Consider the following 23,406-nt stretch of genomic DNA (forward strand, 5'->3'; position numbering starts at 1 on the left):
GGATTCCCAAGCATCTGCAGAGCCACAGTATTGGCTGCTGTCAGCCCTCCTCTCTGGTTGTGACTGGACGGAGTACAGCTACGACCGGATGTTACTTTTCGTTACAGGTTAGGAGAGCAATGTAACTAACCCTAACCTTAACCTCAGTCTCCTAACCTTCTACGTTGATTTTCCTAACCTGCTACGTTGATTCTCCTAACCTGCTACGAAAAATACACTTCTGACTAGGTGGAGTACACAGCTGTATTCCACCTAGTCAGAACCCTCCTCTCTGGTCGTCACTCGTTACCACAGTTACAAAGTCATAATTATGGCTAAACAATGTGTGCCTGTTGGGAATGTCCTGAATTGTAGTGGCTGTGTATTATAACTTGAAGGGTAGATAAACATGATATTGCTTCCCATCAGTGATTGTGGAGATGAAAACTAGGTTACAAATGTTATGTTCTGTGGCAGTTGTCATTCATGGATTTTTTGTTGTTGTATTATTCATTATATTCTATTTAAATAGCATGTTCATTCTTTGAATATTGTAGTTCATGATACAAAACAATGTTTATTTTCATGTCAAGACAACTGTGAATATAATCATATTTTTTTTTACTTCCCACATTAATCCCATTTCAACTGTTGCATTATCAGAGGGCATCATTTGACCGTTAATCATTTGACCGTTAATCATTTGGGCATGAATCATTTGGGCATGAATCATTTGGGCATGAATCATTTGGGCATGAATCATTTGGGCATGAATCATTTGGGCATGAATCATTTGACTCTAATATGCAACACATAGTAAATATATTAGCAGTAGGTTTAAGGGGAGAAAGTCAGTGTAGTGCAATAAGCCAAAGTAAACGTAGTTTATATCAATAGAGAAACCATTAAATAGCAAAGCAAAACATTCCTATTGACCAGCAATGGAGGCAAATCTCTACTCAAAGACTGAAATTAAGAATGGACAGTCTTAGACAAGAGGACATTTATGAACAGGGGGATATAAATGTTTGTTTTAGAATGTTCTAGATGGGTTGTTAGGAACATCATCTGTAGAGTGTCAGATTTAGTCTACTCTCAGCAACTCTCTGTATGATGGGATGTTAGGAACATCATCCATAGAGTATCAGATTTAGTCTACTCTCAGCAACTCTCTGTATGCTGGGTTGTTAGGATGTGGCATCTCTCCACCTCATGGCTGAAGACGTGGTCTTCAAATATAGTCTGCTCCACTCCGTCACAGATGAGGGTGCAGAAGGGGCACACACTGTGGCTGTCCTCGTGCAGCTCCAGCTCATCCTGGGTGATGCCAGGGAACCACTCATGGCAGTGACGACACTGCAAGGACAACTATGGGACAGGTACATGTTTTAGGTGGTAATACCAGATAGATGGATAGAGTTAACTACAGTGGGGGGAAAAAGGATTTGATCCCCTGCTGATTTTGTTCATTTGCCCACTGATAAAGAAAGGATCAGTCTATAATTTTAATGCTAGGTTTATTTGAACAGTGAGAGACAGAATAACAACAAAAATATCCAGAAAAACGCATGTCAAAAATGTTAAATTGATTTGCATTTTAATGAGGGAAATAAGTATTTGACCCCATCTCAATCAGAAAGATTTCTGGCTCCCAGGTGTCTTTTATACAGGTAACGAGCTGAGATTAGGTGCGCACTCTTAAAGGGAGTGCTCCTAACCGCAGCTTGTTACCTGTAAAAAAGACACCTGTCCACAGAAGCAATCAATCAATCAGATTCCAAACTCTCCACCATGGCCAAGACCAAAGAGCTCTCCAAGGATGTCAGTGACAAGATTGTAGACCTACACAAGGCTGGAATGGGCTACAAGACCATCGCCAAGCAGCTTGGTGAGAAGGTGACAACATTTGGTGCGATTATTCGCAAATGGAAGAAACACAAAAGAACTGTCAATATCCCTCGGCCTGGGGCTCCATGCAAGATCTCACCTCGTGGGGTTGCAATGATCATGAGAACGGTGAGGAATCAGCCCAGAACTACACGGGAGGATCTTGTCAATGATCTCAAGGCAGCTGGGTCCATCGTCACCAAGAAAACAATTGGTAACACACTACGCCGTGAAGGACTGAAATCCTGCAGCGCCCGCAAGGTCCCCCTGCTCAAGAATACATATACATGCCCGTCTGAAGTTTGCCAATGAACATCTGAATGATTCAGAGGACAACTGGTGAAAGTGTTGTGGTCAGATGAGACCAAAATGGAGTTCTTTGGCATCAACTCAACTCGCCGTGTTTAGAGGACGAGGAATGCTGCCTATGACCCCAAGAAAACCATCTCCACCGTCAAACATGGAGGTGGAAACATTATGCTTTGGGGGTGTTTTTCTGCTAAGGGGACAGGACAACTTCACCGCATCAAAGGGACGATGGACGGGCCATGTACCGTCAAATCTTGGGTGAGAACATCCTTCCCTCAGCCAGGGCATTGAAAATAGGTCATGGATGGGTATTCCAGCATGACAATGACCCAAAACACACGGCCAAGGCAACAAAGGAGTGGCTCAAGAAGAAGCACATTAAGGTCCTGGAATGGCCTAGCCAGTCTCCAGACCTTAATCCCATAGAAAATCTGTGGAGGGAGCTGAAGGTTCGAGTTGCCAAACGTCAGCCTCGAAACCTTAATGACTTGGAGAAGATCTGCTAAGAGGAGTGGGACAAAATCCCTCCTGAGATGTGTGCAAACCTGGTGGCCAACTACAAGAAACGTCTGACCTCTGTGATTGCCAACAAGGGTTTTGCCACCAAGTACTAAGTCATGTTTTGCAGAGGGGTCAAATACTTATTTCCCTCATTAAAATGCAAATCATTTTATAACATTTTTGACATGCGTTATTCTGGATTTTTTGTTGTTGTTATTCTGTCTCTCACTGTTCAAATAAACCTACCATTAAAATTATAGACTGATCATTTCTTTGTAAGTGGGCAAATGTACAAAATCAGCAGGGGATCAAATACTTTTTCCCCCCACTGTATAGTGTAGTACAGAAATGATGGTGCATAAAGCATTATGAAACCAACCCTTTGATCCCAAATCACTAGTGTATCTTGTTGTAAACGTATAAACTGTATTTATACCATGTATACCAGGGGTGTCAGACTCATTCCACAGAGGGCCGAGTGTCAGCGGCTTTCGATTTTTCCTTTCAGTGAAGACCTAGACACCCAGGTGAGGGGAGTTCCTTACCAATCAGTGACCTTAATTCATCAATCAAATAAAATGGAGGAGTGAAAACCCACAAACACTCGGCCCTCTGTGGAATGAGTTTGACAGGTGATGTATACCATGGATGTCAAACTCCAGTCCTCGAGGGCCGAGTAGCAGCGGGATTTCACTCCTCCCTTGTACTTGATTGATCAATTAAGGTCACAAATTAGTAACACATCCCCCTCACCTGGTTATCTAGGTCTTAAATTGGTCAGTAATTTAAAGTAAATAACAAAACCAGGAGACACACGGTCCTCCAGGAAGTGAGTGCGACACCCCTGATTTATACCATAGGAATGACTCTACATACCTCTTCCTCCTCGGAGTTTGGAGCAGTTTCTGCAAACGGAATCATATGTCAGTCATAATTGAACACATTTTGTTATTTTTACAGAAGGAATGTTCATGAGGCACCAGTGGCGTTCATTTCTCATTCAGGAATATTTAGGTGAGGCTTTCCAACAGCTGGAGAATTGGTATTACCTTGGGTCTCATAGTGATTCCCAGAGGGGAGACAGGCAGATAGTACATCTAGCTGCTGCTCCTCAGTGGGGGTGGGGTCAGTTGGAGAGCCATAAGGGCTGGGATGCTCCATGGACACTGAAGCAGCCTGGAGGCCAGTGAACTCCTGGGAATATAATCAGCAGAGAATCAGCTTTAGTCTACTCTCAGCAACTCTCTGTATGAATGGTTGTGAGGATGTGGCATCTCTCCACCTCATGGCTGAAGACGTGGTCTTCAAATATAGTCTGCTCCACTCCGTCACAGATGAGGTTGCAGTAGGGGCACAGTCTGTGGCTGTCCTCGTGCAGCTCCAGCTCATCCTGGGTGATGCCAGGGAACCACTCATGGCAGTGACGACACTGCAAGGACAACTATGGGACAGGTACAGATCTTAAGTGGTAATAACAGCAAAGTCACCATTGGCCTCATGGTGAGATCCCTGAGCAGTTTCCTTCCTCTCCGGCAACTGAGAAAGGATGCCTGTAACTTTCTAGTGACTGGATGCATCCAAAGTGTAATTAATAACTTCACCATGCACAAAGGGATATTCAATGTCTACTTTGTTTTACCCATCTACCAGCAGGTGCCCTTCTTTGCGAGGCATTTTGAAATTCACTGCTTGACTGAGGGACCTTACAGATACTTGTATGTGTTTATTATTATTTTTTATTTAACCTTTATTTAACCAGGTAGGCTAGTTGACAACAAGTTCTCATTTGCAACTGCGACCTGGCCAAGATAAAGCATAGCAATTCGACACATACAACAACAGAGTTACACATGGAATAAAGAAAACATACAGTCAATAATACAGTAGAACAAAAGAAAACAAAAAGTCTATATACAGTGAGTGCAAATGAGGTAAGTTAAGGCAATAAATAGGCCATGGTGGCGGAGTAATTACAATATAGCAATTAAACACTGGAATGGTAGATGTGCAGAAGATGAATCTGCAAGTAGAGATACTAGGGTGCAACGGAGCAGTATGGGGATGAGGTAGGTAGATAGCCCATCTGTAAACAGCCCATCTATGTACAGGTGCAGTGATCTGTGAGCTGCTCTGACAGCTGGTGCTTAAAGCTAGTGAGGGAGATATGAGTCTCCAGCTTCAGAGATTTTTGCAGTTCGTTCCAGTCATTGGCAGCTGAGAACTGGAAGGAAAGACGACCAAAGGAGGAATTGGCTTTGGGGGTGACCAGTGAAATATACCTGCTGGAGCGCATGCTACGAGTGGGTGCTGCTATGGTGACCAGTGAGCTAAGATAAGGCGGGGCTTTACCTAGCAGAGACTTGTAGATAACCTGTAGCCAGTGGGTTTGGCGACGAGTATGAAGCGAGAGCCAACCAACGAGAGCGTACAGGTCGCAATGGTGGGTAGTGTATGGGGCTTTGGTGACAAAACGGATGGCACTGTGATAGACTGCATCCAGTTTGTTGAGTAGAGTGCTGGAGGCTATTTTATAAATGACATCACCGAAGTCGAGGATCGGTAGGATGATCAGTTTTACGAGGGTATGTTTGGCAGCATGAGTGAAGGATGCTTTGTTGCGATATAGGAAGCCGATTCTAGATTTAATTTTGGATTGGAGATGCTTAATGTGAGTTTGGAAGGAGAGTTTACAGTCTAACCAGACACCCAGGTATTTGTAGTTGTCCACGTATTCTAAGTCAGAGCCGTCCAGCGTAGGTGAGCAGGTGCGGGCAGTGATCGATTAAATAGCATGCATTTAGCTTTACTTGCGTTTAAGAGCTGTTGGAGGCCACGGAAGGAGAGTTGTATGGCATTGAAGCTCGTCTGGAGGTTAGTTAACACAGTGTCCAAAGAGGGGCCAGAAGTATACAGAATGGTGTCGTCTGCGTAGAAGTGGATCAGAGAATCACCAGCAGCAAGAGCAACATCATTGATGTATACAGAGAAGAGAGTCGGCCCGAGAATTGAACCTTGTGGCACACCCACAGCCACAAGGTTCAATTCTCGGGCCGACTCTCTTCTCTGTATACATCAATGATGTTGCTCTTGCTGCTGGTGATTCTCTGATCCACTTCTACGCAGAGGTCCGGACAACAGGCCCTCCGATTTGACACACTGAACTCTATCAGAGAAGTAGTTGGTAAGCCAGACGAGGCAATCATTTGAGAAACCAAGGCTGTCGAGTCTGCCAATAAGAATGTAGTGATTGACAGAGTCGAAAGCCCTGGCCAGGTCGATGAATACGGCTGCACGGTAATGTCTCTTATCGATGGCGGTTATGATGTCGTTTAGGACCTTGAGCGTGGCTGAGGTGCACCCATGACCAGCTCTGAAACCAGATTGCATAGTGGAGAAGGTACGGTGGGATTCGAAATGGTCGGTAATCTGTTTGTTAACTTGGCTTTCGAAGACCTTAGAAAGACAGGGTAGGATAGATATAGGTCTGTAGCAGTTTGGGTCTAGAGTGTCACCCCCTTTGAAGAGGGGATGACCGCGGCAGCTTTCCAATCTTTGGGAATCTCAGACTATACGAAAGAGAGGTTTAACAGGCTAGTAATAGGGGTTGCAACAATTTCGGCAGATCATTTTAGAAAGAGAGGGTCCAGATTGTCTAGGCCGGCTGATTTGTATGGGTCCAGATTTTGCAGCTCTTTCAGAACATCAGCTATCTGGATTTGTGTGGGGTACAGAGATGAGGTAGTCATTCAAAAATCATGTTAAACTCTATTATTGCACGCAGAGTGAGTCCATGCAACTTATTATGTGACTTGTAAAGAACATTTTTACTCCTGAACTTATTTAGGCTTGCCATAAAAAGGTGTTGAATACTTATTGACTCAAAACATTTCAGCTTTTCATTTTTAACTAATTTGTTAAAATGTAAAAAAACACAATTCTACTTTGACATTGTGGGGTATTGTGTGTAGGCCAGTGGAAAAAATCTCTATATAATCCATTTTAAATGTAGGCTGTAGCAAAACAAAATGTGGAAAAAGTAAAGGAGTGTGACGCGCCATGATTTTTATGATCCCAAAAAAAGAACACAAATACACATAAAATACTTTAAAAGAAGGAAATCAGGAAACCAGGAAATCAGCTCAAAGTGATTTTAATTTAGGAAATCTGTTCCCAAGTATTCCCACGTATAAATAGATAGATATATGTGATTGTATCCCCATGTAATCAAGGTTTGAAATTATTATGTTTTTGTCAAATACTATATCTGTTTGAGATTCTTTAGGTCAATTTGAAGTGTACAAATTATTTATAACTATGTTCTGGCTTCCTGACCATCTGCTCAAAGAAAAATTGGGCTGAATGTAATTGGGGACCCCAGATTTATATCATAGGAATGACTCTACATACCTCTTCCTCCTCAGAGTTTGGAGCAGTGTCTGCAAACGGAATCATATGTCAGTCATAATTGAACACGTTTTGTTATTTTTACAGAAGGAATGTTCAGGAGGCACCAGTGGCGTTCATTTCTCATTCAGGAATATTTAGGTGAGGCTTTCCAACAGCTGGAGAATTGGGATTACCTTGGGTCTCATAGTGGTTCCCAGAGGGGAGACAGGCAGACAGTACATCTAGCTGCTGCTCCTCAGTGGGGGTGGGGTCAGTTGGAGATCCATAAGGACTGGGATGCTCCATGGACACTGAAGCAGCCTGGAGGTCAGTGAACTCCTTGCGAAGTCTCTCAATATCTCTTCTGAGGTCCTGACAGAATACAGTGGAAACCTCCATGATAAGAAAACTTACCTAACTCTACTCTAAAAAAAAAAATGTACAAAAAATTATGACTAGTAAATAGTAGCAAAATTCATAGCAATCACCTGATTTTCTCTGGACAACTCCTCATTTTCTACTTTAGCCATCTCTGCTATGTTTTCTTTCTCCTCAATGATTCTGCGTAACTCTAAAAGTTGCATCTGGGAGGAGAGAACAGGCAACTTGTGATCAGCCAAGAGAATAAGCTTAGTGTGTTCTCTATTCATTTACAGGAGGACTAACTTCACAGAACAAACAACATATTGGTAAACAAAAATGATATCCCTTTTGGTGGATCGGAAAATTCAATCGTGTCTAACATATCCTTATAGCTCCTCTAGTTTAGGTCTCCTGAGTGGCGCAGTGGTCTAAGGCCCTCTATCGCAGTGCTAGAGGTGTTACTACAGACCCAGGTTCATTCCCGGGCTGTGCCACAACCAGGGTTGGGTAGGTTACTTTCTAAATGTAATCCATTAGTTACCTGTCCAAAATTGTAATCAGTAACATAACTTTTGGAATACCCAAACTCAGCAACATAATCTGATTACATTCCGTTAGTTTTAGATTACTTTCCCTTTAAGAGGCATTAGAAGAAGACAAAAATGTATGATACCAATTGAACGACATCTATTGCAGGATAAATCAATGTTAAAGTTTACATAGCTGGCCATATATGGATGTTCAATGTTACTTTATGGGTTGGTTATGTAGGCTTCTTCTAACCCATCACTTTCTACTACATATAATAAATACGATTAAATTATATCTTTACATTAAAAACCAAAGTCTATCAGAATTCCAGTCATTCCGATAAATGTTATACCCTTTGATAGCTTGATAATATGCAGCTGTTTGAAAGGCAAATCCACAGATGAAACAATAACAAAACCGACACCCCGCCTCTGTTTTGGTAAAAAGCTGAGGGATGGGCCTGGAGAAATGTAACCACTCTCGGATTAATAGACAGAGCTACGTATGCAAGGACTGACCATCCATGATAGATTATTTTATATTTTAACTATGTTATGAGGCTATACAGTGTTTGTTTACATTTACAATGTTTACAAACATTGGAATAAAACAAGTTTATATTTTAGATTATCATGGAGTGTGACAGTTGAACTAAGCTCATGAGGCATTTATAAGTTATATTCTTCAACAATCAATGGATTCTTGAAGAATATAACTTAGAAAATATAACCCCTAAATCCCTTATTAAATATAAGCTTGTATATATATATGGAGATGTGTGTCCAAAAACGTGTGTCCAAAAATGGATGTAGCAACTACAGATTGCCCCTTTAAGTCTATCAAAAATGTGAAAGTTTGAGCATGTGTCCATTAGGCCTATGGATTTCTTTTTTTCATCAGCATGAATTAGATTGAGCAATAAAAGCCCCACTTTTATTCCGTAGGCTTAAATCCACACTATGCAGCTGCTGCAAGAGCACATTTTTCACTGGCTGTCCAGTGAACGATAGGCAGCTTACACTTCTTGAATTCAACCATTATTGGGTTCAAATACACATTTACATTTGGGAACAGCCATCCACAACAACCACAATCAGTAAGGTGCAAATAGCTAAATGAGAGAGCAGCAGTGTGATTCACATCAATGCACTATGTAGATATCAATAATAAGTGATATCCGTATCGCCGCAGACTACACCACTGCTGTCATCTTTACCTCCAAGCGTTTATTCAAGTTGGATAATCTTTGGATGCCGACAGCAGTGGCACCATTGGAAGACACAGCTTGGACTGTAGCCTACAAAAGTCTATTCCTGCTCTTTTCCTGAGATCCATCAAACACCTTTGGTGTGTCATCATAGTGGTCTCTGACTTGTGGTCAGACTCGCTGAGGTGGAACAAACTTAAACTTGCGCCTTTTTTGTCATTGAGAAAACAGATTTTTCTTCGCAAACATCCTTTCTGAATCTAAAATTAATCCTCAAAGTAATCCTCAAATGTACCTGTAATCTGATTACAATATTTTTGCTGGTAATGTAAAGGATTACAGTTACCGGTTTTTGTAATCCTCTACATGTAACGGATTACATGTAATCTGTTACTCCCCAACCCTGGCCACAACCGGCCGAGGCCGGGAGTCCCATAGGACGGTGCACAATTAGCCCAGCGTCGTCCGGGTTAGGGGAGGGTTTGGTCGGGGGGGGGCTTTACTTTGCTCATCACGCTCTAGCAACTTTTATTTTTACTCCTCCTTTATTTAACCAGGTAGGCTAGTTGAGAACAAGTTCCCATTTACAACTGTGACCTGGCCAAGATAAAGCAAAGAAGTTTGACACATACAACAACACAGAGTTACACATGGAATAAACAAGCGTACAGTAAATAACACAATAGAAAAAAAGAAAGTCTATATACAGTGTGTGCAAATGGCGTGAGGAGGTAAGGCAATAAATAGGCCATAGTAGTGAAGTAATTACAATTTAGCAAATTAACACTGGAGTGATAGATGTGCAGATGATGATGTGCAAGTAGAGATAATGGTGTGCAAAAGAGCAGAAAAGTAAATAAAAACAATATGGGGATGAGGTAGGTAGATTGGATGGGCTGTTTACAGATGGGCTGTGTACAGCTACAGTGGTCGGTTAGCTGCTCAGATAGCTGATGTTTAAAGTTAGTGAGGGAAATATAAGTGCCGGGCCTGACCCCAGTTGAACAGTGTTTCCTCCGACACATTGGGCTTCCGGGTTAAGCTGGTGGTTGTTAAAACCTCTTGAGGCTACCTGGGACGTTAGCGTGCCCCCCGTGGCGCACCCTATCAACAGCAGGTGCATTTCAAGAGCGGCAAATTTGAAACCAAATAAATGTACAAATTCAAATTTCTCAAACATACAACTAACTTACAGCCTTTGAAAGATAAACATCTTCTTAATCTAACCACGTTTACCGATTTCAAAAAGGTTTTACGGGGAAAGCATAAAGTTAGGTTATGTTAGGAGAGTACAGTGACAATAGCGGTGTGCAATGCATTGTCGATTCAAAGACAGGCTTCACCAAAACCATACAATCAGCTAAAATTATGCACTAACCTTTTACAATCTCCATCAGATGACACTCCTAGGACATTATGTTAGACAATGCATGCATTTTTAGTTCTATCAAGTTCATATTTATATCTAAAAACAGTGTTTTACTATGGCGTTGATGTTCAGGAAATCGTTTCCCTCCAATACCGGCAGTCAAGTCATGACAACAAAATAATTAATTAATATTAGAAAACATTGCTAAAATATTATATTGTCATTCAAAGAATTATAGATTTACATCTCTTGAACGCAATGGACTTGTCAGATTTTAAATTAACCTTACTGGGAAATCACACTTTGCAATAATCTGAGCACTGCGCCAGAAAAATACGCATCGCGATACAGACTAACCGCCATGTTGGAGGAATCTAAAATCGAAAATACTATATAAATAATCCATTACCTTTGATTCTCTTCATCAGATGTCACTTCCAAAGAGTCCCAGGTCCATAACGAATGTAGTTTTGTTCAAAAAAGCTCATCATTTATGTCGAAAAACCTCCGTGTTGTAGCGCATGATCTAAGCCAGCCGGACTTCACTTCACTTCAAGAACGGAAAAAATATATTTCCGTTCGTTCAAACATGTCAAACGTTGTATCGCATAAATCATTAGGGCCTTTTTTAACCAGAACATGAATAAAATTCAAGGCGGACCATTGGGTTTTCTTTTAAAACGTTTCGGAATGAGAGTACCCACCATCAAATCGCGCGCCAGGGGTCTAATGGACCATCACGTTCCATGGCTCTTATTCGGTCAGATCTCACTGTAGAACACTCAAAACACTTTGTAAAGGCTGGGGACATCTTGTGGAAGCAATAGGAAGTGCCAGAATATACCTCACCCCCTTTGTTTTTCAATGGCATAGGCTCAAAGTCAATTCAACACATCAGGTATCCACTTCCTGTCAGAATCTGTCTCAGGGTTTTGCCTGCCAAATGAGTTCTGTTATACTCACAGACACCATTCAAACAGTTTTTGAAACTTTAGGGTGTTTTCTATCCATATATAATAAGTATATGCATATTGTAGTTACTGGGTAGGTGTAGGAGGCAGTTAAAAATGGGCACATATTTTTTTCAAAAAATTCTCAATACTGCCCCCTAGCCCCAACAGGTTTTAATGAGCAAGGTTAGGCGGGTAATGTTTCAGAGGACGCATGACTCCACCTTCACCTATCCCGAGCCCATTGGGGAGTTGCATCGATGAGACAAGATCAAAATTGGGGAGAAAAGGGGGAGTAAAATACAACTTTTTTTATTTTTATGAATGCACCTCTAGTTTGCTGCTCTTCTGCCTGGTCTGAGCAGACGTCATTGAAGTGCTCTCCATGCGCTCATAGACCTCCTCCAGTTCCCTCTCGGCTTTCTCTGCACGTCTGCGGGTATTGTGGGAAGCCTGCTGCTCCTGGTGCAACTGTGTCCGAGCCTCCTGCAGATTCCATGACGTTGAAAGGAATTGGCCAATAAGTCTTTTAAAGAGCATATGTGTGTTAAAAGCATTCATTATCATTGATTACTCTGCTGAGTGTGCTGACCTGTAGAAGCTGAATGTAATCCTTCAGTCTGCGGGTCTCCTGCTCAGATTTGAGCCTTAGGGTCATCCTGTTTACACAGACACAGGGGCATGAGGAACCACATTGGTACACAAGTGTCATAAAAATCCAAGACAGGATGATATCATGATATGACTGGAAAGGTGATGGACTAGAAAGCTTTGTTCCCATGCATTTAATGGATCGCTTCAGACAAGAATGACTCACTGTGCAATCTCCACACTTTGGACTTCCACTTTTCCTTTCAACTCCTCTTGCTCCTTCTTCAGCTGTTGGATATTGATCAGCGCTCGTTCATATTTCTCAGGAATAGTGGTCAGGGACTGCAGTGATTTGTCACAAGAAATAGCAAGTTAGATACACGACAAGGAAACAGAGAAAGTGGAATAAAGAGTCGAAGATATATTGGAAAAGATGTATGGTGTTCAGTACATATAGCTGTTAGATGTTTTGACACTATATTCATCAAATATTTTTCATGAATAGATGTCAGAGACTGCAGCCATTCATGGAAAGAAACAGTTAGAAATAAGACAAGGAGAGAGAGACCATTGAAAAGCATTGATGGTATTCAGCTGTATAGTGTAGAGCCTACAGTTGTCAGATTGTATTTTATTTTTTACTACTAATGATAATTAGTTGTAGTAGTACTGGTAGTGCATATATATAAAACATACATTCTCATTTCCATTCTGACACATGACTAGGTTCTAGAAAGGCAGCCTGGTCTCATAGACTAAACGTAACATAGTTTATGTAAATCCGGGACACTCAAATTAGTATGATATATTACGACAAGACAGATGGTTACTTAAGGCCAAAAATTAAAGCAGGATTGTTGGTCGTGGTGGGAGTATAATGTGAACGTCTAGCAATGTCTAGCAACCCAGAGTTTGTGAGTTCAAATCTCATCACAGATTTTATTGAATTTTTTCATTTCACGTTTATTTAACCAGGTAGGCAAGTTGAGAACAAGTTCTCATTTATAATTGTTACCTGGCCAAGATAAAGCAAGCAGTTTGACACATACAACAACACAGAGTTACACATGGAGTAAAACAAACATACAGTCAATAATATAGTAGAAAAATAAGTCTATATACACAAAGTAAGCAAATGAGGTGCGATAAGGGAGGTAAAGGCAAAAAAGGCCATGGTGGCGAAGTAAATACAATATAGCAAGTAAAACACTTGAATGGTAGATTTGCAGTGGAAGAAAGTACAAAGTAGAAATAAAAATAAGGGGGTGCAAAGGAGCAAAATAAATAAATAAATAAATACAGTAGGGGAAGCGGTAGTTGTTTGGGCTAAATTATAGATGGGCTATGTACAGGTGCAGTAATCTGTGAGCTTCTCTGACAGCTGGTGCTTAAAGCTAGAGAGGGAGATAAGCGTTTCCAGTTTTCGAGATTTTTGTAGTTCGTTCCAGTCATTGGCAGCAGAGAACTGGAAGGAGAGGCGGCCGAAGGAGGAATTGGCTTTGGGGGTGACCAGAGAGATATACCTGCCGGAGCGCGTGCTACAGGTGGGTGCTGCTATGGTGACCAGCTAGCTGAGATAAGGGGGAACTTTACCTAGCAGGTCTTGTAGATGACCTGGAGCCAGTGGGTTTGGCGACGAGTATGAAGCGAGGGCCAGCAAACGAGAGCGTACAGGTCGCAGTGGTGGGTAGTATATGGGGCTTTGGTGACAAAACGGATGGCACTGTGATAGACTGCATCCAATTTATTGAGTAGGGTATTGGAGGCTATTTTGTAAATGACATTGCTGAAGTCAAGGATCTGTAGGATTGTCAGTTTTACGAGGGTATGTTTGGCAGCATGAGTGAAAGATGCTTTGTTGCGAAATAGGATGCCAATTCTAGATTTAACTTTAGATTGGAGATGTTTGACGTAAGTCTGGAAGGAGAGTTTACAGTCTAACCAGACACCTAGGTATTTGTAGTTGTCCACATATTCTAAGTCAGAACCGTCCAGAGTTGTGATGCTGGATGGGCAGGCAGGTGCAGGCAGCGATCGGTAGAGGAGCATGCATTTAGTTTTACTTGAATTTAAGAGCAGTTGGAGGCCACGGAAGAAGAGTTGTATGGCATTGAAGCTCGTCTGGAAGGTAGTTAACACAGTGTCCAAAGAAGGGCCAGAAGTATACAGAATGGTGTCGTCTGCGTAGAGGTGGATCAGAGACTCACCAGCAGCAAGAGCGACATCATTGATGTATACAGAGAAAAGAGTCGGCCCAAGAATTGAACCCGGTGGCACCCCCATAGAGACTGCCAGAGGCCCGGACAACAGGCCCTCCGATTTGACACACTGAAATCTATCAGAGAAGTAGTTGGTGAACCAGGCGAGGCAATCATTTGAGAAACCAAGACTGTTGAGTCTGCCGATGAGGATGTGGTGATTGACAGAGTCGAAAGCCTTGGCCAGGTGAATGAATTTGGCTGCACAGTATTGTTTATCGATGGCGGTTAAGATATCGTTTAGGACCTTGAGGGTGGCTGAGGTACACCCATGACCAGCTCTGAAACCAGATTGCAGAGCGGAGAAGTTGCGGTGGGATTCGAAATGGTCGGTAATCTGTTTGTTGACTTGGCTTTCAAAGACTTTAGAGAGGCAGGGTAGGATAGATATAGGTCTGTAGCAGTTTGGGTCTAGAGTGTCACCCCCTTTGAAGAGGGAGATGACCGCGGCAGCTTTCCAATCTTTGGGAATCTCAGACGACACGAAAGAGAGGTTGAACAAGCTAGTAATAGGGGTTGCAACAATTTCGGCAGATAATTTTAGAAAGAGAGGGTCCAGATTGTCTAGCCCGGCTGATTTGTAGGGGTCCAGATTTTGCAGCTCTTTCAGAACATCAGCTGACTGGATTTGGGAGAAGGAGAAATGGGGAAGGCTTGGGCGAGTTGCTGTGGGGGGTCCAGTGCTGTTGACCGGGGTAGGGGTAGCCAGGTGGAAAGCATGGCCAGACGTAGAAAAATGCTTATTGAAATTCTCAATTATAGTGAATTTATCGGTGGTGACAGAGTTTCCTATCCTCAGTGCAGTGGGCAGCTGGGAGGAGGTGCTCTTATTCTCCAAGGACTTTACAGTGTCCCAGAACTTTTTTGAGTTTGTGTTGCAGGAAGCAAATTTCTGCTTGAAAAAGCTAGCCTTGGCTTTTCTAACTGCCTGTGTATATTGGTTTCTAACTTCCCTGAAAAGTTGCATATCACGGGGGCTGTTCGATGATAATGCAGAACGCCACAGGATGTTTTTGTGTTGGTTAAGGGCAGTCAGGTCTGGAGAGAACCAAGGTGTCACGCCCTGACCTTAGAGAGACGTTTTATTTCCTCTAGTTTGGTTAGGTCAGGGTGTGATGTGGGGTGGGCAATCTAGTTTTGTATTTCTTTGTGTTTGGCCGAGTATGGTTCCTAATCAGAGGCAGCTTAGACATCCCTTTTTCCCTCCTTCAGTTGTGGGATCTTGTTTTTGTACAGCTCAGTGAAAGCCTGCAGAACGTGACGTTTGTTTTCCTTTGTTTGTTATTTTGTTTAGTGTTCTGAGTATAAATAAAATTTAATCATGAGCACTTACCACGCTGCACCTTGGTCTCCTCTCTACGACGATCGTCACAGATCCCACCACCAAAGGACCAAGCAACGTGGTCAGGAACAATGGACCTGGGAAGACATCCTGGACGGCAAGGGATCCTGGACGTGGGAGGAGATCCAGGCTGGATGGGATCACCTCCCATGGGAACAGGTGGAGGTAGCGAGAGCAGAGCGGCGACGATATGAGGAACTAGCACGGCAACGACGGAAGCACGAGAGTCAGGGTTGAGACCTGAGCCAACTCCCTGTGCTTACCGTGGGGAGCGAGTGACCGAGCAAGCACCGTGTTATGCGGTGATGCACACTGTGTCGCCAGTGTGCATTCACAGCCCAGTGCACTCTGTGCCAGCGCCTCGCATCTGCCGTGCCTGAGTGGGCATCCAGCCAGGACGGATTGTGCCGGCTCAGCACTCCTGGTCTCCAATACGCCTCAAATCAAATCAAATCAAATTTATTTATATAGCCCTTCGTACATCAGCTGAAATCTCAAAGTGCTGTATAGAAACCCAGCCTAAAACCCCAAACAGCAAGCAAAGCCTCCTCGGACCAGGATATCCTGCGCCGGCTCTACACACTGTGTCGCCAGTACGCCTTCACAGCCCAGTTCGTCCTGTGCCAGCGCCCCGCACTTGCTGGGCTAAACTGAGCATCCAGCAAGGACGGGTTGTGCCAGCCCTACGCTCCAGACCTCCAGTGCACCTCCACGGCCCAGTATATCCTGCGCCAGTTCTATGCACTGTGTCGCCAGTGCGCCTGCACAGCCCAGTTCATCCTGTGCCAGCGCCCCGCACTTGCCGGGCTAAAGTAAGCATCCAGCCAGGACGGGTTGTGCCAGCCCTAAGCTCCAGACCTCCAGTGCGCCTCCACGGCCCAGTATACCCTGTGTCTGCCATGTACACCCGGTTCCCAGTGTGTCTCCCCAGTCCGGTGAGACCTGTTCCAGCTCCACGTAAGAAGCCTCCAGTGATGATCCATGGTCCGAAGCCTCCAGTGATGATCTATGGCACAAAGCCTCCAGTGATGATCCATGGCCGGAGCCTGTAGTGATGATCCATGGCACAAAGCCTCCAGTGATAATCCATGGTCCGGAGCCTCCAGTGATAATCCATGGCCGGAGCCTGTAGGGATGATCCATGGCACGAAGCCTCCAGTGATAATCCATGGCCCGGATCCTCCAGTGATAATCCATGGCACGAAGCCTCCAGTGATGATCCATGGCCCGGAGCCTCCAGTGATGATCCATGGCAAGAAGCCTCCAGTGATGATCCATGGCGTGGAACCTGTAGTGATGATCCATGGCACGGAGCCTCTAGCGACGTCCCCCAGTCCGGAGCCTCCAGCGACGTCCCCCAGTCCGGAGCCTCCAGCGACGGTCCGCAGTCCAGAGTCTTCAGCGACGGTCTGCAGTCCAGAGTCTCCAGCGGCGGTCTGCAGTCCAGAACCTCCAACGGGGGTTTCCAGTTCAGAGCCTCAGGCAATGATTCACGGTCCGGTTCCTCCGGCAAAGATCCATGGTCCGGTTAAAGAAAAGCGGAGGGATCAGCGGACGGAGCGGGGGTTACGCCCCGAACCGGAGCCACCACCAGGGATAGATGCCCACCCGGACCCTCCCCTATAGGTTCAGGTTTGCGGCCAGGAGACCGCACCTTTGGGGGGGGGGGGGTACTGTCACGCCCTGACCTTAGAGAGACGTTTTATTTCCTCTAGTTTGGTTAGGTCAGGGTGTGATGTGGGGTGGGCAATCTAGTTTTTGTATTTCTTTGTGTTTAGCCGAGTATGGTTCCTAATCAGAGGCAGCTGTCTATCGTTGTCTCTGATTGGGAATCATACTTAGGCAGCCCTTTTTCCCTCCTTCTGTTGTGGGATCTTGTTTTTGTACAACTGAAAGCCTGCAGAACGTGACGTTCATTTTCCTTTGTTTGTTATTTTGTTTAGTGTTCTGAGTATAAATAAAATTTAATCCTGAGCACTTACCACGCTGCACCTTGGTCTCCTCTCTACGACGATCGTCACACAAGGGCTATATCTGTTCCTGGTTCTAAATTTCTTGAATGGGGCATGCTTATTTAAGATGGTGAGGAAGGCATTTAAAAAAATAACCAGGCATCCTCTACTGAAGGGATGAGGTCAATATCCTTCCAGGATACCCGGGCCAGGTCGATTAGAAAGGCCTGCTCGCTGAAGTGTTTCAGGGAGCGTTTGACAGTGATAAGTGGAGGTCGTTTGACCGCTGACCCATTACGGATGCAGGCAATGATCGCTGAGATCTTGGTTGAAAACAGCAGAGGTGTATTTAGAGGCCAAGTTGGTTAGGATAATATCTATGAGGGTGCCCATGTTTACGGCTTTGGGGTGGTACCTGGTAGGTTCATTGATAATTTGTGTGAGATTGAGGGCATCAAGCTTAGATTGTAGGATGGCTGGGGTGTTAAGCATGTCCCAGTTTAGGTCATGTCCCAGTTTAGGTCCCAGCACGAGCTCTGAAGATAGATGGGGGGCAATCAGTTCACATATGGTGTCCAGAGCACAGCTAGGGGCAGAGGGTGGTCTATAGCAGGCGGCAACGGTGAGAGACTTGTTTTTATAGAGGTGGATTTTTAAAAGTAGAAGTTTAAATTGTTTGGGTACAGACCTGGATAGTAGGACAGAACTCTGCAGTCTATCTCTGCAGTAGATTGCAACACTGCCCCCTTTGGCCGTTCTATCTTGTCTGAAAATGTTGTAGTTAGGGATGGAGATTTCAGAGTTTTTGGTGGTCTTCCTAAGCCAAGATTCAGACACGGCTAGGACATCCGGGTTGTCAGAGTGTGCTAAAGCAGTGAATAAAACAAACTTAGGGAGGAGGCTTCTAATGTTAACATGCATGAAACCAAGGCTGTTACGGTTACAGAAGTCATCAAAAGAGAGCGCCTGGGGAATAGGAGTGGAGATAGGCACTGTAGGGCCTGGATTCACCTCTACATCACCAGAGGGTACGGCTAAAAGCTATGAGAATTGGTCGTCTAGGACGTCTGGAACAGAGAGTAAAAGGGGGAGGTTTCTGGGGGCGATAAAATAGCTTCAAGGTCAAATGTACAGATGTAGGATGTATAATGTAGGATGTGAATACAGTGGAGGTAAACCTAGGCATTGAGTGATGATGAGAGAGATATTGTCTCTAGAAACATCATTGAAACTAGGTGATGTCATCGCATATGTGGGTGGTGGAACTGAGAGGTTGGATAAGGTATAATGAGCAGGGCTAGAGGCTCTACAGTGAAATAAGCCAATAAACACTAACCAGAACAGCAATGGACAAGGCATATTGACATTAAGGAGAGGCAAGTGATCAAAAGGGTCCAGTGAGTAGTGAGGTCGGTTGCGGTCAAGGCGATTCAGACAGCTAGCCTGGCCATGGGTAGCAAGTTGGCAGAAGATGGTCTGTTATTAGCCACCTCGTGCGTTTCCGTCGGTAGATTAGTGGGGTTCCGTGTGGTAGAGGGGACCAATCCAATTGGCAAAATAGTTATAGTTATAGTGGCCCAAGAAAATTGGCCGATAGACCTATTCAGATAGCAGCCGATAAGACAGCTAACGATTAGCTGGCCGCAGATGGGCGTTCAGGTTACGTCACGACGGAGGGGCCAGTTGGATAACTCCCTTAGGCAGATAACATCGGTAGTCCAGTCATGAAGGCCGATGGGGCTCCGCATCGGCAGTAAAACGGGTCCGGATAGGTGATTGTAGCCCAGGAGTGGCTGATGGAACTCTTCAGCTGGCTAGCTCCGGAATAATTGATGTTAGCTCCGGGACCGACATTAGCCAATAGTCACTCGGATAGCAGCTAGCTAGCTGCAAGATCCAGGTGTAAATGTCCAGAGCTTGCGGTAGAAATCCGGGGATATGGAGAGAAAATAGGTCCGGTATGCTCTGATAACTTTAGCATTTTAGCTAATTAGAAATGTTTCAACTACTTACTACTTTTTAGTTACTTTTCAGCTAACCCTTCCCCTAACCTTAAACCTTTTAGCTAATCCTTCCCCTAACCTTAACCCTTTAATCTAACTCCTAAACTTAACGCTATCCTTAACCCCAACACCTAGTCGAGCTAACATTAGCCAGCTAGCTAACGTTAGCCACCTATCTATAATTTGTAAAATATCATATGTTTTGCAAACTTGTAACATATTGTACATTTTGCAAATTCGTAACATATCGCACGTTTTGCAAATTCTGAACATTTAATACGAATTGTAATTCATAACATATCAAACGAAATGAGTGATGGACTTCCACAAATTAATACATACCATGCGAAATGTAACATATCATACTAAAAGGAGTGTTTATCGGATTAACCTACAGAATAATACAAAATGATCTGAGATCAGCTTGAGAAAGGAGCTGCTGTTGGAACAAACAACTTGAAAACAAACCTTGAGGTGATCAATCTCTTGCTGTTGCTCCTTCAGGACACTTCTCAGAGTCTCATGTTGCTCTTTCAGTTGCTCTATCTCCATGACCAGCTCTTCTTTCTCTCTCTCACTTTGCTCTACCTGTTCCTAGATTCAGAAACACATGTCATGAACATAACCTCTCCTATGGATCATTTTAGCTAATATGTTCTTGTGAGGAACATCATCAATCCAAACAGAGAGTGCTGCCTTTTAAAGACAAGTAGTTCACGCATGGTCTTCAAAACACAATCTTTGGATTTTAGATATTGTGGATTGTATTGTTCCTGCGTTGTGATGACCAAGAGGTAGTTTTCCAGGCTGTAGTCTGTGTTTTGGGGTTTTAAAGCAGAGGGGGGTGCTGGCTCCTCTCACTTGGTCATTACTATCAACATAGCAGAGCTGATAGAACTCTGCAGAATCCTTTCTATGCTATCAGGAATACAATATCACTGTCAGTGTAATTCCCAGCATAATATTGATCACTTAAATATCAAAGGAAAATGACATTTACATTTTATGTGTATAAAATAAAGAAGTTAACATAGGCCTACTGGTACCATCAAGAAAGTGTAACCTAAACTGTGCACACTGATTCATATCAAAGTTCATGTTAGTTGAAAAGTTTTAGGATAAAACGCCACGATAAACCACTTGTTTTCTGACTGTCCTATCATATCCAATGATGGTTCTACCCACACAAATGTGTCCTTTATGGTGCTCCAGCCCTCCTGCACAATAATGCAGTTATTAAACAATCATGACTGACAACATAGGGAGGTATTCCAGACTATGGATATTTATTGTTGAATATAGGTTAAAACAATCCATTTCCTAATGTCAGATGAAACAGATCACATATGAATATTCATGACAAAAGGTATATAATCTAATCTTGAATACCCACGCCCAGTCTCTGGGGTTCGGTTCGATGGTTGCTGTCAGAGAGTAGCAGCAAATCACCCGCAGCATTTAGTGCGATGAGTGGGGGATTACCTGGGAAACATGTGCCTGCACTTTCGGTGCTTTCCATTGAGCACTGAAATGGGAAATACAGCGAAATGAAAACAAGCAGGCCAAGATACCCATAAAAAAAATTTACGTTTGAACTAAACAGCAGGTGCAACTCGCTTAAACCTTCATTTATGTTGTCAACTGAACCCTTAGGCTACATCTCTTCTCTAGCAGCACACATTGTCCATGGGTCGGTTGTTTAGAAGGCCAACAATTTTATATTACATAAAAATGTAATTAGCCTATACAATCATGGTTATACATTCTGATGTACTATGATCTAGGTCAGGGATCATAAACTAGATTCAGCTGCGGGACGATTTTTGGTCAGGGGGCCAGAACATGATTACAAATCATTTGTTTACTGAAAATTGACAACAAGTACTGATATAATATTTTACTAAAACATTATAATTTCAAACCTTGCCTACTTTTGTATACGATCACATATTGTAGTCTATATTTCTCTATTATGCGGGGAAATACTTTGGAACAGATTTACAAAATGTAAATCACTTGGAGTTGATTTTATGGTGTTTTTAGTGTTGTATGCCCAACACTACTGACTTTGTTATGTTCGCAAAGCCTAAGTTAGACTTTAATTTTAAATGTGTTGTGTAATTTATAGGTTTCCTACCGACCTGGCCCTCATATTTAACATAGGGCTAATTGTTTTCAGAAGACTTATGGACGTTTATAAGATTGTCAAACATACACTTCTATCTCAATACGTTACAGGTAGCCTAGTGGTTAGAGCGTTGGGTCAGTAACTGAAAGGATCCCCGAACTGACAAGGTAAAAATCTCGTTCTGCCCCTGAGCAAGGCAGTGTTCCCCGGGAGCCGAAGACTTGGATGTCGATTTAAGGCAGCCCCCCCGCATCTCTGATTCAGAGGGTTTGGGTTAAATGCGAAAGACAGATTTCAGTTGAATGCATTCATTTGTACTGAATAGGTATCCCTCTTTCCCAATACCGTATTCGAAATTGTTTTACTAAGTTTAGCCTACTCAAGCCATGAAGATATACTGCAGGTAACGTTACAAGGCCACAAATAAATAAAAATACGGAGAGAAAACGAATATGAAAGTAAACGCAATTCTGTCATTATTACGATCAAATATTGTATACTGTTTAGCTCAAATAAATGATTTAAATTGTTGACCTTACATGAAGTTTGGTCTGCCAGTTCAACTCAGAGCGGTGTCGTACGCCCAACTCAAACGTCAGATCGGAACAGGCTAGGCTACTTGGTTTGTTCATGACATCCCGGAACTCGGACCCAGGAAATCTCCGACTTCAGTGCGTTCAAAACAACTGGAACTAGGGAAAAAAATGAACTCCAACTGGGAAAATAGTTTTGAACGGTCATCCAACTCGGAATTTGAAGTCGTAAACTCAAGCATCAATCGGTTTTGTCTATAAGGGATATAGCTTTTCTCAAAATTGACTTTTCATAGCAGGTTTGGAGAACCTAAGCAGCAGGTTAGTATAATTAACCTATCAGGTTATGATCATTAGGTTAAGGTTAGGAAAGGGTTAGGGTTGGCTAAATGCAACAACAAAACGTTTTAAGTCAAATTGACCAACTGTATCCCATCTAGTAATTACGGCATCATCCTAGAGCTCCGACTTCTCCGCTCTGAAGATCACTGATGTCACAGTCTGACCTCGTTTTTTCAGAGATCCCAGGTGTCTTGAACAAACCATGCGAAAATCTCAATACATTCTCCTCAACCTCTCTCCTCCGTCTCCTTTTCAAAAACCATTGGATGAGGTCAGAGGGGAAGGACCTCTGACTTTGGTTTTGAGAAAGAGGCCGCGAGGAGTATACAATTGAGATTCTCTCCCAATGTCACAGGTATGGGACACTTTTCACCGAACTTCGCTACAAATACATTTTCGTAGCAGGTTAGGACATTATTTTCGCTAACCTTAACCCCCGTATCCTAACCTGCTACTGTAAAGTCACTTCGGGAATCGAAGTGCAGTGAAGAGTCTCTCCCTCACCGGTATTGGTGGTGTTCCTGCCCGAATAGATCCACAGACGTTGCATTGCATCAACCAATGGTCAAATTGCTAAATCACATTATTTGGTTAGCTCAATGGTGTATATATAAATCACTGGGTTAGCTGACATGTTAAACACTTATCCCGCCTTTGTAAGATCTGTAATTAGTACAAACCTAATCATAACCCGTACTGGCGAAATGTAGTTTCTCAAAGGTATGGCCACGACCAATCAAAAGTAAAGGCTACTTTCCCTTTTATCTTGCTGATT

General features: G+C 43.3%; 1 protein-coding gene across 2 annotated transcripts; it reads right to left on the reverse strand.

The window, feature by feature from the left end:
* Positions 1–530: 530 nt before the first annotated feature.
* On the reverse strand, positions 531–23,294 carry LOC115202315 (calcium-binding and coiled-coil domain-containing protein 2). Of its 2 annotated transcripts, none has more exons than XM_029766393.1 (13): positions 22,291–23,294; positions 21,111–21,153; positions 20,097–20,222; positions 12,300–12,415; positions 12,075–12,141; positions 11,813–11,968; positions 7,551–7,646; positions 7,257–7,434; positions 7,084–7,112; positions 3,959–4,117; positions 3,726–3,870; positions 3,553–3,581; positions 531–1,347 (listed from the first exon to the last, which is right to left on the reverse strand). In XM_029766393.1, exons 1-13 carry the CDS (start codon positions 22,386–22,388, stop codon positions 1,141–1,143), a joined length of 1,449 nt encoding a protein of 482 aa, XP_029622253.1. In that variant the 5' UTR covers positions 22,389–23,294; the 3' UTR covers positions 531–1,140. The 2 variants fall into 2 exon arrangements, with proteins under 2 accessions (XP_029622253.1, XP_029622254.1); XM_029766394.1 differs by having other exon boundaries at positions 22,296–22,387.
* Between the last annotated feature and the right edge of the window lie 112 nt (positions 23,295–23,406).

The sequence above is a fragment of the Salmo trutta genome, chromosome 11 (genome assembly GCF_901001165.1).
Source record: "Salmo trutta chromosome 11, fSalTru1.1, whole genome shotgun sequence".
Taxonomy (NCBI): domain Eukaryota; kingdom Metazoa; phylum Chordata; class Actinopteri; order Salmoniformes; family Salmonidae; genus Salmo; species Salmo trutta.

Bases quoted from the DNA above. Each gene is read 5' to 3' on its own strand.
- LOC115202315 (XM_029766393.1), bottom strand. From the start codon at position 22,388: ATGAACAAACCAAGTAGCCTAGCCTGTTCCGATCTGACGTTTGAGTTG. The intron at 12,142-12,299 runs GTGAGTCATTCT...CTGTGTAAACAG, and splicing joins CAAAGTGTGGAGATTGCACA to GATGACCCTAAGGCTCAAAT. The intron at 3,871-3,958 runs GTGGAGAGATGC...TTATATTCCCAG, and splicing joins ACCACGTCTTCAGCCATGAG to GAGTTCACTGGCCTCCAGGC.